Here is a 14,976-nt window from a genome sequence, read left to right as displayed (position 1 = left end):
ATAAAGAACGGAGTAAATAGACGAGATCATACTTCCAAGAATGTCCACCAATCAGATTTTCTATGCAATATGGTGATTTTTATGACACATGCGTAATACAACACTTCATATTTCTCTTCCGTGTTCCTTACATATACTGTTGCATACTTTCTGCTTGTGTCTACCCGTGTCGCAAGCTCGTGCTCGTGCTGTCGTGTGTCCTTGATATTTTTCGCGATCCTTTGCCGGTTCGCTGTCGGTGCCGATTAATTTTGCAGTGTGATTTCTCGAGATGGCACAGAACAAATTCAACGAGATGGCCTCGCGCTTTGGCAAGGGCACAAACGGGGTGCCGATGAGTATCAAGGTCCTCGCTGCTGCTGGTGTCGCAGCTTATAGCGTTTCTAAATCCATGTACACAGGTTAACTTCAGTTCCACTTAAATTTTCTTTTTCCAAATTTTGCGATAATTACGCGTTATTCTCTTCAAATATTATTGTTTGTCTTGAACGAACGATGATTTTAAATGTCAATTTTGAATTTAATTAACTCGATTGCAGTTGAAGCTGGTCATAGAGCGATCATGTTTTCTCGATTGGGTGGTATTCAAAAGGATATCATGACTGAGGGTCTGCACTTCCGTATTCCGTGGTTTCACTATCCGATAATTTATGACATTAGGAGCAGACCTAGAAAAATTTCGTCACCAACAGGATCCAAGGATTTGCAGATGGTCAATATTTCTCTACGTGTTCTCTCTCGTCCTGATGCTAGCACGTTGCCAGCTATGTATCGACAACTAGGCCTTGATTATGATGAAAAGGTCAGAATAGAGTTATATAATGATATAAAACAAGTTACAGATTTATTTTAATTTACAAAGATATATTGTATCTATCTTAAACTTAATCTTTGTCTGATTTTGACTTATGAAAATAATATGAAATTATAGATTTTAAATTACGTTAAGATTAATTAGCAAAGATCAATCCAGGTATTGCCAAGCATCTGTAATGAAGTGCTAAAGTCTGTTGTCGCTAAATTTAATGCGTCACAATTGATAACACAAAGACAACAAGTATCTAATATGGTGCGCAAAGAATTGACAGAACGAGCTCGAGATTTTAACATTGTTCTGGACGATGTCTCGATAACCGAGCTTAGTTTTGGCAAAGAATACACTGCTGCAGTCGAGGCCAAACAAGTAGCGCAGCAAGAGGCCCAACGAGCTGCTTTTGTAGTAGAAAGAGCTAAACAGGAACGACAACAAAAAATTGTACAAGCTGAGGGAGAAGCAGAAGCAGCCAAAATGATATCCTTTACAAAAACAATTTCTTCTGCTAATTTATAATCAATTGTGTTTTTTTTTCCTATTAATTGATGTAAGTTGAGGGAGGGAAGAGGAATGATTTTATAATCATAAATTGAAAGATATAGTTTAAATTGTCTTTTTCTTTCTTTTTTCATGATTCTTATAGTAAGCGATTAAAACTTTCAATTATACTATTGATTCAAACACAATTAAATTAATAATTTGTAACTAATCAGTATATTATACAATGCAGAATTTTCTTCAAAAGCTTTAATATATATTTTCCTTAATGCAGTGTACCTTGGTTTAGCTGTTGGCCAGAATCCTGGGTATTTGAAGTTGCGTAAAATACGAGCTGCACAAAATATTTCACGCACAGTGAGTATCTTTGTGATATTGCAAATTTGCAATAAAAAATTACTAAGATTTTAAAACATGTGAAAAAGTTGTCTTGATATAAAAATCGATGTTTAACATATATATAAAATTTGTGTGTGTGAATTGCTAAAGAGGGATTTATTTTATTTCAGATTGCTAATTCCCAAAACAGAGTGTTCCTCAGTGGCAATAGCTTGATGTTGAATATTCAAGATCCCGCTTTTGATGAGGGTTCAGACAAGCTGAAAAGTAAGAAGTAAAAATCATCAAAACCGCGCGTCATTCTTTTTTATTTCTTTTTTTTCGAGTTTCTTAAATTTTTATTAAACCTGAAAAATGATTAGCTGTTATGTACAATTATATTGTGAATAAGAGATCGTCGTGTGTTTCCCGAAAACTCACGGATTATACATTATATATGTTTTCATTACATTGTGCTCTCCTCCTCGTCGTCCTTGTAATCATGCTCGCTCGCAGATATCTGCTCGTTTTATTATTGTATGTTCTAAACCAATTCCATATATGAGATAAAACACACCAAATTATTCCTCATTCAAGAAAATGACCATTTTAAAACAAGTTCAATGATCTATAATATTGAATCATTAAAAGTTCAACATATAATATAAAAAGAAAGAAATATTGTCAATTCGTAGATTTTCGAGGAGATTTTGACAATCTTTCATAAAATCCTGTATGAAAACATTATTTAATAGAGACTTCTATATTACAATAAATGTAATGAAATATTGATATGCAAAAAGAAATTTCCCCAAGTAGAATAAATTAGGGAGATTATAACATCATACTTCAGGAGTTATTTAATAATTTGTAATGGGCATTCTTCAATCTTGACGCGCATAAATTATACATAGATAGTTGCTTACGCGTAGACGCCCAATACTGGCTTTTTCAGGTCACAAAGGAGTGAGCTGGAAGAGCTGGGATGAGGCCACCGATTGTGCCATCCAGAGTCTAAATACCAGTTCCCATCAGGCATTACTAAATACCGGAAAGCTTGGCATTGAGGCTCAACCACATAGGACACATGTCCCCTCGTCTATCCTACTGGAATCAGCAAATGATGGTGTTAAGCTTATAACACCGTGACAATAAGAGAGATTTTGCGATGCGAGCATATTTCCACCCAACACAAACTCTCCTTGCCTCCTGTCGAAGAATGTTTTCCTATTGTCTATGTTTGATTAATTGATGATGTTAAATAGATAAATTCTATAATCACAATATCTTTCATTAAATCTGTTTGTTTTTATTGCACTTTTCTGTATTTTGTTATATTTAAAATGAGATTTATATTAAAGTAAAAAAAATTAAGAACAAGATATAGAAACTGAAACAAATAGATCAATCATTACAAGAAATAAGTAATAATAGTACTAATGTAAGAGAAATAGACTTCAAAATATTAATATATGTGTATTAATAATGATAGTAGATGATAGTTATTGAGTGTGAAAAACTGATATTTGAATTTCAAATTCTTAGATAGAATTATGTTAAGTTTTGTATTATATTCGATTTTAATAACGAAAAAGAATGAATTAAATTTTGAAATGTAAGAGATTTCGATATAAAAATGCGTGAAATTAGATGTTGAGGTTAGAATAAGAAAGATCAAGGAAATCGTATAAAAACGAAATAGAAATACGTAGAAAACGACAGAATGAGAAAGCGAGCGATAGATAGAAAAAAGTGAGAAAATATAGCACGAAAGATAATAAATAATAAAAAAACAGAGCGAAGAAAATATTGGTTCGAATGTCATCGACAGTATATGTTTAGGTTAGATCAGATATGTTAGGTGCTGTGCCACACTGTGGCAGCCACAGAGTCCACAAGTGACATCAGCTGGTACAAACTGTAGTAGCCGAATAATCTACAATTTTTAATTGTGGAAAAATAATTATTGTAAATAATTTATTGAAGAAGCAAAGTACGTATATACCATATTATTTTATTTATTTTCTCAATATTTTCACTAAGTATTTCAAATTCATTTTATTCACAATTGTCGTATTTTAACCTCTAAGTAATGATCTATGTAAAAAAAATTTTAGAAACCTGGTATATATTAAAAAGAATAAATATATATACTTATATATTTAAAAAATTTAATTATTTATATATTATACAATGTAGAAATTATTCATGTTTGTTGTTTAATATAATTTATCTTGTTCTTATTATTAGGATTATCATAGTACAATTTCATATATACTTTTATTATATTCGTATTATTATAATTTTTGATTCAATCAGTTAATTTAATATTTTATTATATAATAAATTTAATGTTAATAACAAGTAACCATGCTTATTTTAACATTCTATCCATTCTCATATTTTGACAAAATTATATCATTTTTTGTGCAATTTTTTACCAGTTGTTTGTTAACATATGTTAGTGTGCGATATAATTTAAAAATATAAATACTAATATTACTATAATATTATTATAGTATTTATATCTTTAATTTTATTAAACCTGCAATTCTTGCAATTGTTGAAATATTTTAAACAGTAACTGATAAGGTGATGTAATCTATATATTGCTCATATTCTATTCTATTGCATCATCTTTTCACAGATGGTTGGAGATAAATCGGTAGAATGTCCTCCGACAAGGTAAAGATTAAATCTTATTATAATCACTTGCTAATCGATGTATTTATATATTTAATACATCTTATACGTTTATATGTTTTGAACATCCATAAATTGGTTAGAAACAAATTTCTTTTGATAATTTCAAAATTATAAACTACATTGAATATTTTATTATATACATTTTATATACAAAATGATATATAATGAAGATAAAACCTATATTTACACATATTATGGACATTCTTATAATTATACAATCAGTCAGCACCAATGTTACCAATATTTTGAAAAATATTTACTAGAACTTTTGTGTTATTCCATTATGAAGTAACGAGATATCTAAGAAAGCCTTGAAAAAGCAGCAAAAAGAGATGCAGAAAGCAGCAAAAAAGGCAGAAAGAAAAGATCAAATTGTAAGTTACTATGTATATAACAGTGATATTACTCTTTAATAACGAGAACAAACTTTTCTTTTTTTTACTAATTAAACAGATATAATAAATTTAATTCGAAAAACTGATAAAATAGATAAATAAACATTGCGTTGTGTACTACATTTTCCAGCAGTCCCAGCAAGAATCTACAGAAGAAGCTGAAGATGTGTCTGTGGGAAAATATAGTCAGATGAATATGATTCAAAGTAAGGAAAAGTTTGAAGATAGAAAGTTTACAGCAATCAAGAATCTGAATAAAAATCTGGAGAATGAAATAGTTTGGTTGAGAGGTCGTTTACATACTAGTCGTGCTAAAGGTGAACAATGTTTTGATGGAAAATATATTAATTATTTAATTATATGCAAATAAAACTTTTATATTACGTTTATTATACAGGGAAGCAATGCTTCATTGTATTGAGACAGCAATCATATACAGTGCAGGGATTAGCTGCTGTGAACGAAAAAATCAGCAAACAAATGATTAAATTTATTTCCAAGTATAGATTCTGAATACTTTTATGAAATTAATTGGAATTTAAGTACTATATATTGTGTATAATTAAAATGGTATTTCTATTTCAGCATCACAAAAGAGTCTATAATCGATGTTAAGGCCATAGTAAAATCTGTACCGTCGAAAATCGAGTCATGCTCACAAGCAGATGTAGAAGTTCACATAGAAGAAGTGTTTGTGATAAGTGCTGCCAAGCCACAGCTTCCTTTACAGATAGAAGACGCCGCGAGACCTATTAGCGAAGCAGATGAAACTGCATTGAATATTAGAGTGAATCAAGATACCAGACTGGATAACAGAGTGCTAGATTTGCGTACTCCAGCTAATCAGGCGATTTTCAGGGTGGAAGCTGGCGTTTGTAAACTCTTTAGAGACATTCTGACGAAAAAAGTGAGTATAATGATGCTCAATTTCATTAAAACATTTTGTTTTAATTTATCCTTTTCAGGGCTTTATCGAGATACACACTCCTAAAATCATTTCTGCAGCCAGCGAGGGTGGGGCAAACGTGTTTACAGTGTCTTACTTTAAAAATAATGCTTATCTAGCTCAATCGCCACAATTATACAAGCAGATGGCTATTGCTGCTGATTTTGACAAAGTTTTTACTGTTGGAGCAGGTATATTGCATCGAATAGAAATAAGAACTTAAAATCGTTGGTAATTGCTAACAATGTCTGGATTAGTTTTCAGAGCGGAAGATTCCAATACGCACAGACATTTGACAGAATTTGTAGGCCTTGATCTGGAAATGGCCTTTAAATATCACTACCACGAAGTGGTAGACACTATAGGACAAATGTTCACTGAGCTCTTTAAAGGTTTACGTGAGATGTCAGTAATCTATATTTATGCCTATTAGTCTTTTATTTTTCATATGTATATAAAAATAGTTCTGACTAATTCATTAATTTCATGGGAATTCTATAGGTATGCAGATGATATAGCAGCAGTCAGTCAACAGTACCCCGTGGAACCTTTTAAATTTCTTGAACCAGCTTTGAAATTAGAGTATCCAGAAGCGATTGAATTGTTAGCGGAAGCGGGCGTAACTCTTGGCGAAGAGGATGATCTGTCGACACCAGACGAAAAACTCTTAGGAAAACTCGTTAAAATTAAAGTAAGATGTTGAAAAATTTCAAACTACCAGAGCTCGATACAGCTAAAACAATAAATCTTCAACTGAACATTACGATTAATTTATTGATTGTTTTTATAATTTATATGTCTAGAAATACAATATTATTAACTTGAATTTGACAATTTTTTAAATATGACAATTTTTATGCATATTTTACTGTTAATATCATAAATATATATATTTTTTTTTTCAGTATGACACGGACTTTTACATTTTGGACAAGTATCCTCTTGCTGTGAGACCTTTTTATACGATGCCAGATCCAAACAATCCTGTAAAGTATTTTATGATTATGTATTATCATGTGCAATATTCTCTTTTCTTTTATAATTATTGATCTTATGTTATAGAAAGCGTCCAACTCGTATGACATGTTTATGCGAGGCGAGGAGATTATATCTGGCGCGCAACGTATCCACGATCCAGATTTTCTGACCGAACGAGCTAAACATCATGAAATCGGTGAGTAAAACATTTGCATAAGGATTTTTTATTAATGCTGTGAGCATTACTTAAATACATCTGAATTAAATTGAAACATTTCTATAAATGTGCCACTTAAATGCGGAATGTCCCATCATGCATACTTCGTTATTCTTTAATCAGAAATTATTCGATTAATAATAAAATTCTTCGTTTCAGATATCGAGAAAATCAAGTCATATATCGACGCCTTCAGATATGGTTGTCCGCCGCATGCTGGCGGCGGTATAGGCATGGAACGCGTTGTAATGTTGTATCTCGGCTTGGACAACATACGTAAAGTATCTATGTTCCCGCGTGACCCTAAACGACTCACTCCTTGAAATTAATTGCAATATTTCGACTGATATTGTTATATATTCGAAAATAGAATCTTTTACCTTGAATACATGTATTTTATAAATGACACTTAATATGCCTCTTTATTTTCTTTTGTACGTATTGTATATATCATATAGATACATTAAAATTTATTTATTTTTTTGATTACATTATTAAAAAAGCTTAATCAATCATGATAAAATAAAAAGAATTGAAGAATGGAAGAGAGACGTGTTTAAAAATCTTACTCTTGAAATAGTATTTCATTAACCAATCAGCACAAATCTATACTCTTTTCTGATTGGTCAATCAAACGTTACTATACGAGTAGAATTTTCGAACGCACCGCATTGTGGAGAAGAAGCGATAACACCGCCAAGTGCCTATATAACCTCCATAAAAATAAAATTATAATATACATTTAAAAACAAGTATAATATATAATAAAAAAAATAACAGTTAAAAATGGTGAGTACATATAACATATATATATTTTATATGTTTCATTAAATAATTATATACCACTTATGCTTTATTTAATATACAAATTTTATTTTTTCAGGCACGAAATGCAGAGAAGGCTATGTAAGTATATCTTTACAGGTTTAATCTAACTGATTGATAATATTTCTCTGTGAATCATAATTATTTAATATTAGTAATCGATATCAATCGTATTCTTTAGGACAACACTTGCTCGTTGGAGAGCAGCGCAAAACAATGAAGGAGCAAAGAAAGAACAGGAGCGAAGGCCATATCTAGCTTCAGAATGTAGAGACTTACGCAAGGCGGAAAAATGGAGAATGCAAATAATTCGGGAAATTGCAAAAAAAGTTGCACAAATTCAAAATGCTGGCCTTGGTGAATTTCGCATTCGTGATTTAAACGATGAGATCAATAAATTACTTAGAGAAAAGCGGCATTGGGAAGCACAAATAAAAGAGCTCGGTGGACCTGATTATTCTAGAGTAGGACCTCGCATGTTAGATCATGAAGGACGTGAGGTAAAATTATAGATATTACTTTCACAATATCAGAAACAATGTCAAGGAATTATTAAATATTTATGTTAATATTATAAGAAGTACGATTGAATCAATTTATATCTTTAGGATATTTTTTTTGGATAAATTACACATGTTTGTCATATATATGTATATATTACATATAGAATAAAATATAACAATATGGCTTGATTAAATAACAGGTTCCTGGTAATCGAGGTTATAAATATTTTGGAGCTGCTAAAGAACTACCAGGTGTTAGGGAATTATTTGAACAAGAACCACCACCACCCCCTCGGAAAACTCGTGCGGAATTGATGAAAGATATTGATGCGGATTATTATGGTTATATGGATGACGATGATGGTATTCTAGTACCATTGGAAATAAAAGCAGAACAAGAAGCGAGAGAAAAATATATCAAAGAATGGATATCCCGTGAGAAGGAACCAGAAGCTAATATTGAAACAACGGCGCAGAAACCAATTCCTTCTCAGCAAGATATTCAAGGAGCTCTATTGGTTAGAAAAAAGAAAGAGTTACTGGAAAGGTATGGGCTGGACTGTTGAAGTTTTATCTAAAATATGTTGTGAAAAGAGTTCCAATTGCGATAATAACTATTTGTAAGTTTATTGATTTAATTATATAGAATACATTTTTATAAAACGCGATGGAGATGTAATAATTATTGTTAATTTATAAGTACGTGTAATAACATTGATTAGGATAATTAGTTTGTGCAGTAGACATTCAAACTTGAATTAATGTTTATCGAGAAACGGGTGCTGTAGATAAAATATAGATCAAAATCCAACGTTATAGTCTGTTTATAATCTTCGCGATCTGGTATCTTTCTCATCATCTTATCTCATATTTCATGATTTTGAAAATTTGACAAAATATGATGATTCAAATGACATAGCAATTATCAGGTAATCGTTATTTCCTAATCTAAAAATCCTCGTACGCTCTTATTCTCACAAATGTATCTCTGGAAAGTAACAAAGCAATCCACATGTTGGAGTTTGAGATCTCTCGGCTTTTTATCGTCTTGATACAAGCGTCTATCAATGAAAAATAAGAATGTTAAATGTACGAAACATTACTTTTTTCTAAAAAGGAAAAGTTGTGAAAATTTCATCACGTTTTCTAAAAATCTCCAGCTAGAGATTGTATAATCCCAGTGCAGTGTTCTAAAATAAAACGTAATATGGTGGTCCGGTCACTCCCTACACAAATCCAATATCGACTTATCATGCAAAACACTAGAAAACGCTGTTGTAAGATTAATGTTATCACAATTACATTACATTAAATTCAAAGAGTTAAAAGGCCTAAAAGTTACCCTGAAAAACTACCTGCTAATTCAACATATATTACTCACATAATATGACTGGAAATCTTGGAATTTTCTCAAGTCTAGTTTGTGTCTTGTGTAAAACAAATGTTCAGTAATAATCTTATAATCGAGAGATATTAATACTATATCGCGTTAGTTAATTTACATATTTAAACATTTCTCTCCTCTCTTCAGCATCGTGCTGTTTATAAACAGACTGTGCATTAAGATGTACGATAATATCGCTAGGACCCAGAAGTACAATAATAATATCACTTAATACACATAATGCAGCTACAAAAACAAATGCAAATCTTATCACATTTATATCCTAAATGTGTTTTCGAATCTGTTTTAACCAATTTTATTAACTCACAGCTAATTTTCACATCCTGTAAATAAATAATATTAAGTATAATATTGAACAATTATAAGAATATATAAATATTTCTTATAATATTCTCATTCTCTTTATAACATATATCTAATTATGATCAAAATCGAAAGTGTAAAAACGTTTACATGTCTTTTTGGAAGGAAAAAAAAATTCAGTTTAAATTGCAAAAAGGATTTAGAAATGAAAAATAATTCACTGAATCTCTCTCTCTCTCTAGGACTTTGTATGCTTAGGATGTTCTAAACTCTCATTTGCAGTAATTATTCGCAACATGTATAAATACATATATATATACAAAAATCACTCTGCACGATAAGAAAATTCTCTTCATGCCCTAAAAAAGACTTCTGAGCCCCGGCCATGTTTTACTGCTAAAACGTAAATGAGACAGAATAGTTCGAGCATGGATTAATAACTATGATAAAAATTTACCACTAGAGGCTTGAAAAAATCAAGCGTTAAATGATTCACAGCATCTGTTTGTCCGTTGTAATCAGTGGCTGGTTTTACCTGCTGATCTGGGGGTTCCCTAACGATTGTTTGGTCTAAACTCATTTTCCGCATTATCATCAATGTGTATATGTATGTATACGAGTATGTTTGTATGTACATTTATTAATAATAATCTTAAATCATATTATCTAAGAATCGTGCTATCAGATAATAAAAAAAATCATTAATTATCAAAGTATTCAATGTCGAAGATTATAAATATGTGTATAAAAACAAAGGTCAATCAAATTTGCTAAAAAGTTCTACTTCAAATTTGTTAAAGAATCCATAGACGTAAAATTAATTTTATAAAGAGAATAATTTTTGTATATATCTCTCTTTATATCAAATTAATTTCATAATATCTAATATGAAAAATCCATCTTCAAATCATATCTTCTCTACTCTTTTCTGTGTGTTCTCTAATATAATTTTAATATGATGAGGAAACCCCCTTGCTCAAAAATTCTAATAATAATGCATAGATTATACCACATATCTACAACCTAACGTGTATGCATGATCTCTTGTTTATGTTTCTATTTCATTTATATTATAGCGACTCTACAAACACATCTGTGTTTACAAGTGCGTTTTGCGAGTCATTGTGCGTCGTTAAATTGTGGGTTTGCTTGTCCCGCCTTTTTATTCCATTTCGATTCGAAGTCTCGCTAAATCATCGCCACGCCGGCGCCAATTGTCCGCGCGTGTATCAATCCATTCTCGAACCATCTTGAGAGATGCCCGTGTTCTTAATCTCATCTTATCGCTATAATCTGCCGCTCTAATCCGTCTGCTAATTTTAATATTTTTTTCTTTTTTTCCAGGCATACCTGAACGAAACGTAAAATAACGTTTTAGAGTTAAAAGATTGGTCAATTAAATTAACTTGGTGATTAATAAAAAATCGCGTTAAAGAAACATAATTGCATATAAGTACAGTTTACAAACGACAGATGAAACGTCTAGCATAAATTTTGGGAGACAATGTCGATTAATATTGAGTATCTCGATGATCTCGAAATTTAATTTAATATTATTGTTAATTATATTATTAATTTATTACGCAGCAATATAAATCGTTAGTTTTTAGTAACAATATCTTTTTTACGGATTAGCTTGTCCTATTTTTGTGACAAATCTTGGCACTAGACATTGATCTTGCATCATTCCCTTTAGAGTTAAATATATATTCACTTAGAGCGTCGACGCGTTTCATTCAGGTATGTTTAAGTTGCGGTAGTAAGACTGAGTATCATATTATCGATATTAGGTAGAAATCTAATAATTAACAATGTTAAATGCACGGCGAGAACACGGGCTCAGTATTTGTCATATCGATTTATATGAACAAACACAAGCAAATCGAATATCCGTCGAATGTATGTACATACATACAATTACATATCGTAAGACAGGTAATATCGACACACTGATGATACAGTAATACAGCGATAATTTATGATTTTGACAAACAACAACGATATTACTGAAATATATGTGGTATAATGCTATAATGAGCAACATATTCATTGAGTATCACAGAAAGAATATAAACCGAAAGAGAGAAAATGTATTTTTTGGCAAAGCAAAAATTACTTTTTCTTCTGGCGGTATTTTAAATCTGAATGTGTGAAGATTTATATATATAAAAAAAGTAATTAATATTTCTTGGAATTTCACGTTTTATGATGTGATAATTTTAGTTTATTTTGAGAACTATTTTAACTGAAGCTTACAAGAGAGAAAGAGAGAGAGAGACTTGATATTTTTTAATTTAAAAATTAAAATATCATGAATAAACAAGTTCTAAGAAAAGAATGGTACAATTCATCAAAAGCTTATTATCGATATTAATTTACTAGAATATTTGCTTGAATAGCTTAGCAGCTATATTGCTTGGGAAAAAAAAGCAAGAAATCTTAGATGTGCTTCAATAATTTCGTTACTCTATAGAAACAATAGACATGACTGTATAATAATAATTCATTGTGTCGATGTTATCCAATTTCAGGGTGGACACACAAATCATTCGTTTCTATAAATTCATCAAATCCCTAAATTCTCAAATTTACCAAATTAGAAATTTTCAAGAATGAAATACTAATTTTATCAAATCTCTAAGGATTTGTGTAACTTTTTTTAGACTCTGTTGCCAGTTTTTAACATATTATAGTATTTTATAAAATTACAGAAGCTTTTTTTACTTCTTTTGGAATAGTTTAACAATATTAAGGAAATCTCGATTTTTCTAAAATATTTCTCAAAATCTACGAGAGTTTTCCTCGCTTTTGAAATATTTCCAAACTTGTTAGAGAGTTCCGAGTTTTTTTTTCTGTTGCATGACCACCCTGTATCTTACAATACTATAAAGTCAAAGAGATGTATGTAACTAACTCGTGTATTTTCCAAATGATGCCGCTTGGCCGCTCAAATTTCGCTTACACTTTACGACGATTCTCCATTTAGCGTGGCACGCGGCCTAAAGAGGGTGAAAGGCACAAAGTAAAAAATAAACGATCCAGATTGGCTCAGGCACATGTCGAGTACCACGTGACAGGACAGGCACGATGAGAGGGCCGGGTATCGATAACATCACATGATCATCCGGGATCCTCGACATCGAAGATAAATCGCACTGTTCCCATCAGCGTATCAAAAAGGAAATGTACTTGGTACATTTAGACAAGAGTTTGTAACTCAGAGTTTACAGTATTCCAAACAGCATCCCGAACAAAACAAAAGCCCAAACAACTTTTAAAAAATGTCTAAAATTTTAGTGACAATTAAAGCATCTTTCATGCGTGTTATTTAAGACGCCATTTAGATATTTGTATATTTTTGTCTAACAGATGTCTAAAGAATAGTACGACATTTTTTGGTCTTTATGTCGCCATTTGTGATTTTTATTTAACAGACATACAACATTGGAACATCTTTACGATGTTATTTGGACAGTTGCGTTGTTTGGGCTCTGACTTATGATTGACAGACCGAGTGGAATATTGACTTCCGTTAATCAACCAGGCAGTACACAGTGTGTGTCTCCGCGAGATAAGAAAAAAGAGCCGAAATCTCTTTCGAGATAAGCCACGAGCAGTTATTCTTCCTCAGAAATGCGCATCTATTTCCCATACTCTTCGCGGCAAGTACCGGCGAAATCGGTTTCGCGCTCGAATGGCTGCGTCGAGAATAAATCCAAAAGGAGGCATTCACTCGAGAATACCTCAAGGACGCAATAGCGAGTGCCAACGTTGTACTTGCGTCGGTTGCCTCGCCGTCCGCATGTCATTCCAATGCTGTAGCTCCTCGGAACCGGAGCTGTTCAGACCCATAGAAAGCCAGCCAATCATCTCTCGTCCTTTTCAGCGTTACGTCCCCCAATTGAAACAACGCGACCTTCGCACAAAAAAATTTCGTATATCATATTTTAACGGTATAATCGGATTTTAAATGTCCGGAAACTTTTTAAAAATCAGGGAATTTTCATAAAGTTACCTGAAATATAAAAGTTTCCTTGTAGAGGGGATTCGGCTGGGCGCGTTTTAGACCAGTCTTCGACCTGCCCATTTCGTGGTTGTTGCTGTCAACAAGGGCCAATTTTACGTAGGTATCGGGTGGTTTCGTGTCATTTCCACCTCCGCCGCGGAAATGGGAGCCTTTAATTATCTCTACCGATAAGCGGCCCGTCGTGCCATTGTATGCCAGACCGATTAGAATTTCGGCGACGCTGCCGCCTTTCATACTGCTACCGTAAGGCGGTATAGCTGTAGAGGCATATGACTGAACCGATTGCTGGGATCCCGTAGAATCGCTACGAGTTAGACTGCTGGTAGTTCCCCAATCTTGCGCCTAAAAATATAACAATGAATTCTTTATTCGATCTCGAATCGATGTCTCTTTATTAGATTACATATAATATAATATTATGTATACAAAAATTAAGAAATTAATTCCCGTAAAATTTACTAAACAAAAGACATGTCAACTATACTTCTGGCGTAAATTAGATCTATATTACGAATTGAAATTATAAGGATACTTTAGAATGACTTACCGAAGAAGAAAGCGGCGGTTGAAGAGTCAACCAGAGGGTCGTTTCCAGTTGAAGATTAATCTGATCAAAGGATACCCTGGCTTCGCCCAACAATCTCTCCCGACGCATCATTCTGCCACCCCAGAGATATACCCTTAGCCGTACTCCCATTGCGTTTACATCCTCCGGATTTACGCGAGGAAGTAAAAAGCTCTCCATGTATTGCGGCGATGTCCCTTGCCGAACTCGAGTCTTGCGTCTTTGCTTCTTTGATGGCAGCAAGACTAATCGTACCTGGCTGCCGCCAATGCCGGGGGGATAATTTCGTCCTTGTAACACGTGAACCTAGTAAAATAATATATCTCAATTGTCGCACAATATTTATTATGTGATAAGAGAGAATTTCAAGCATTTATATAAAACAAAAAAATTACTATAGAATAACATTTTTATTCATGTTCAAGTTTTTAAATGAATATATAAAAACAAATTATAAATATATAAATAAATTATAT

At 32.1% G+C, this 14,976-nt stretch overlaps 4 protein-coding genes across 4 annotated transcripts in view; 3 read left to right on the top strand and 1 right to left on the bottom strand.

Annotated features, from left to right (window-relative positions):
• The first annotated feature begins 271 nt into the window (after positions 1–271).
• LOC115242789 (prohibitin-2) lies at positions 272–3,202 on the top strand. Its single transcript, XM_029819333.1, has 6 exons — positions 272–401; positions 540–802; positions 974–1,291; positions 1,592–1,669; positions 1,822–1,918; positions 2,586–3,202. Exons 1-6 carry the CDS (start codon positions 272–274, stop codon positions 2,777–2,779), a joined length of 1,080 nt encoding a protein of 359 aa, XP_029675193.1. The 3' UTR covers positions 2,780–3,202.
• Positions 3,203–3,348: 146 nt separating this feature from the next.
• On the top strand, positions 3,349–7,278 carry LOC115242767 (aspartate--tRNA ligase, cytoplasmic). Its single transcript, XM_029819298.1, has 12 exons — positions 3,349–3,623; positions 4,278–4,315; positions 4,626–4,710; positions 4,862–5,048; positions 5,129–5,231; positions 5,317–5,638; positions 5,697–5,868; positions 5,935–6,082; positions 6,179–6,368; positions 6,583–6,663; positions 6,740–6,851; positions 7,032–7,278. The coding sequence occupies exons 2-12, from the start codon at positions 4,278–4,280 to the stop codon at positions 7,193–7,195; spliced, it is 1,602 nt and encodes a 533-aa protein (XP_029675158.1). The 5' UTR covers positions 3,349–3,623; the 3' UTR covers positions 7,196–7,278.
• A 121-nt stretch (positions 7,279–7,399) lies between these two features.
• On the top strand, positions 7,400–10,998 carry LOC115242846 (pre-mRNA-splicing factor ISY1 homolog). The gene is made up of 4 exons (XM_029819402.1): positions 7,400–7,661; positions 7,756–7,778; positions 7,879–8,197; positions 8,401–10,998. The coding sequence occupies exons 1-4, from the start codon at positions 7,659–7,661 to the stop codon at positions 8,764–8,766; spliced, it is 711 nt and encodes a 236-aa protein (XP_029675262.1). The 5' UTR covers positions 7,400–7,658; the 3' UTR covers positions 8,767–10,998.
• Positions 10,999–12,977: 1,979 nt separating this feature from the next.
• LOC115242774 (synaptotagmin-14) overlaps positions 12,978–14,976 on the bottom strand; it is a 5,012-nt gene continuing 3,013 nt past the window's right edge. The window contains 4 exon segments of the mRNA XM_029819310.1: positions 12,978–13,791; positions 13,793–13,824; positions 13,924–14,277; positions 14,483–14,806. Coding sequence (XP_029675170.1) covers positions 13,653–13,791; positions 13,793–13,824; positions 13,924–14,277; positions 14,483–14,806 — 849 coding nt within the window. The 3' untranslated portion in view covers positions 12,978–13,652.

The sequence above is a fragment of the Formica exsecta genome, unplaced genomic scaffold (genome assembly GCF_003651465.1).
Source record: "Formica exsecta isolate Colony F162 unplaced genomic scaffold, ASM365146v1 scaffold120, whole genome shotgun sequence".
Classification (NCBI taxonomy): Eukaryota; Metazoa; Arthropoda; class Insecta; order Hymenoptera; family Formicidae; genus Formica; species Formica exsecta.
This window is presented reverse-complemented; position numbering and strand designations above follow the sequence as displayed.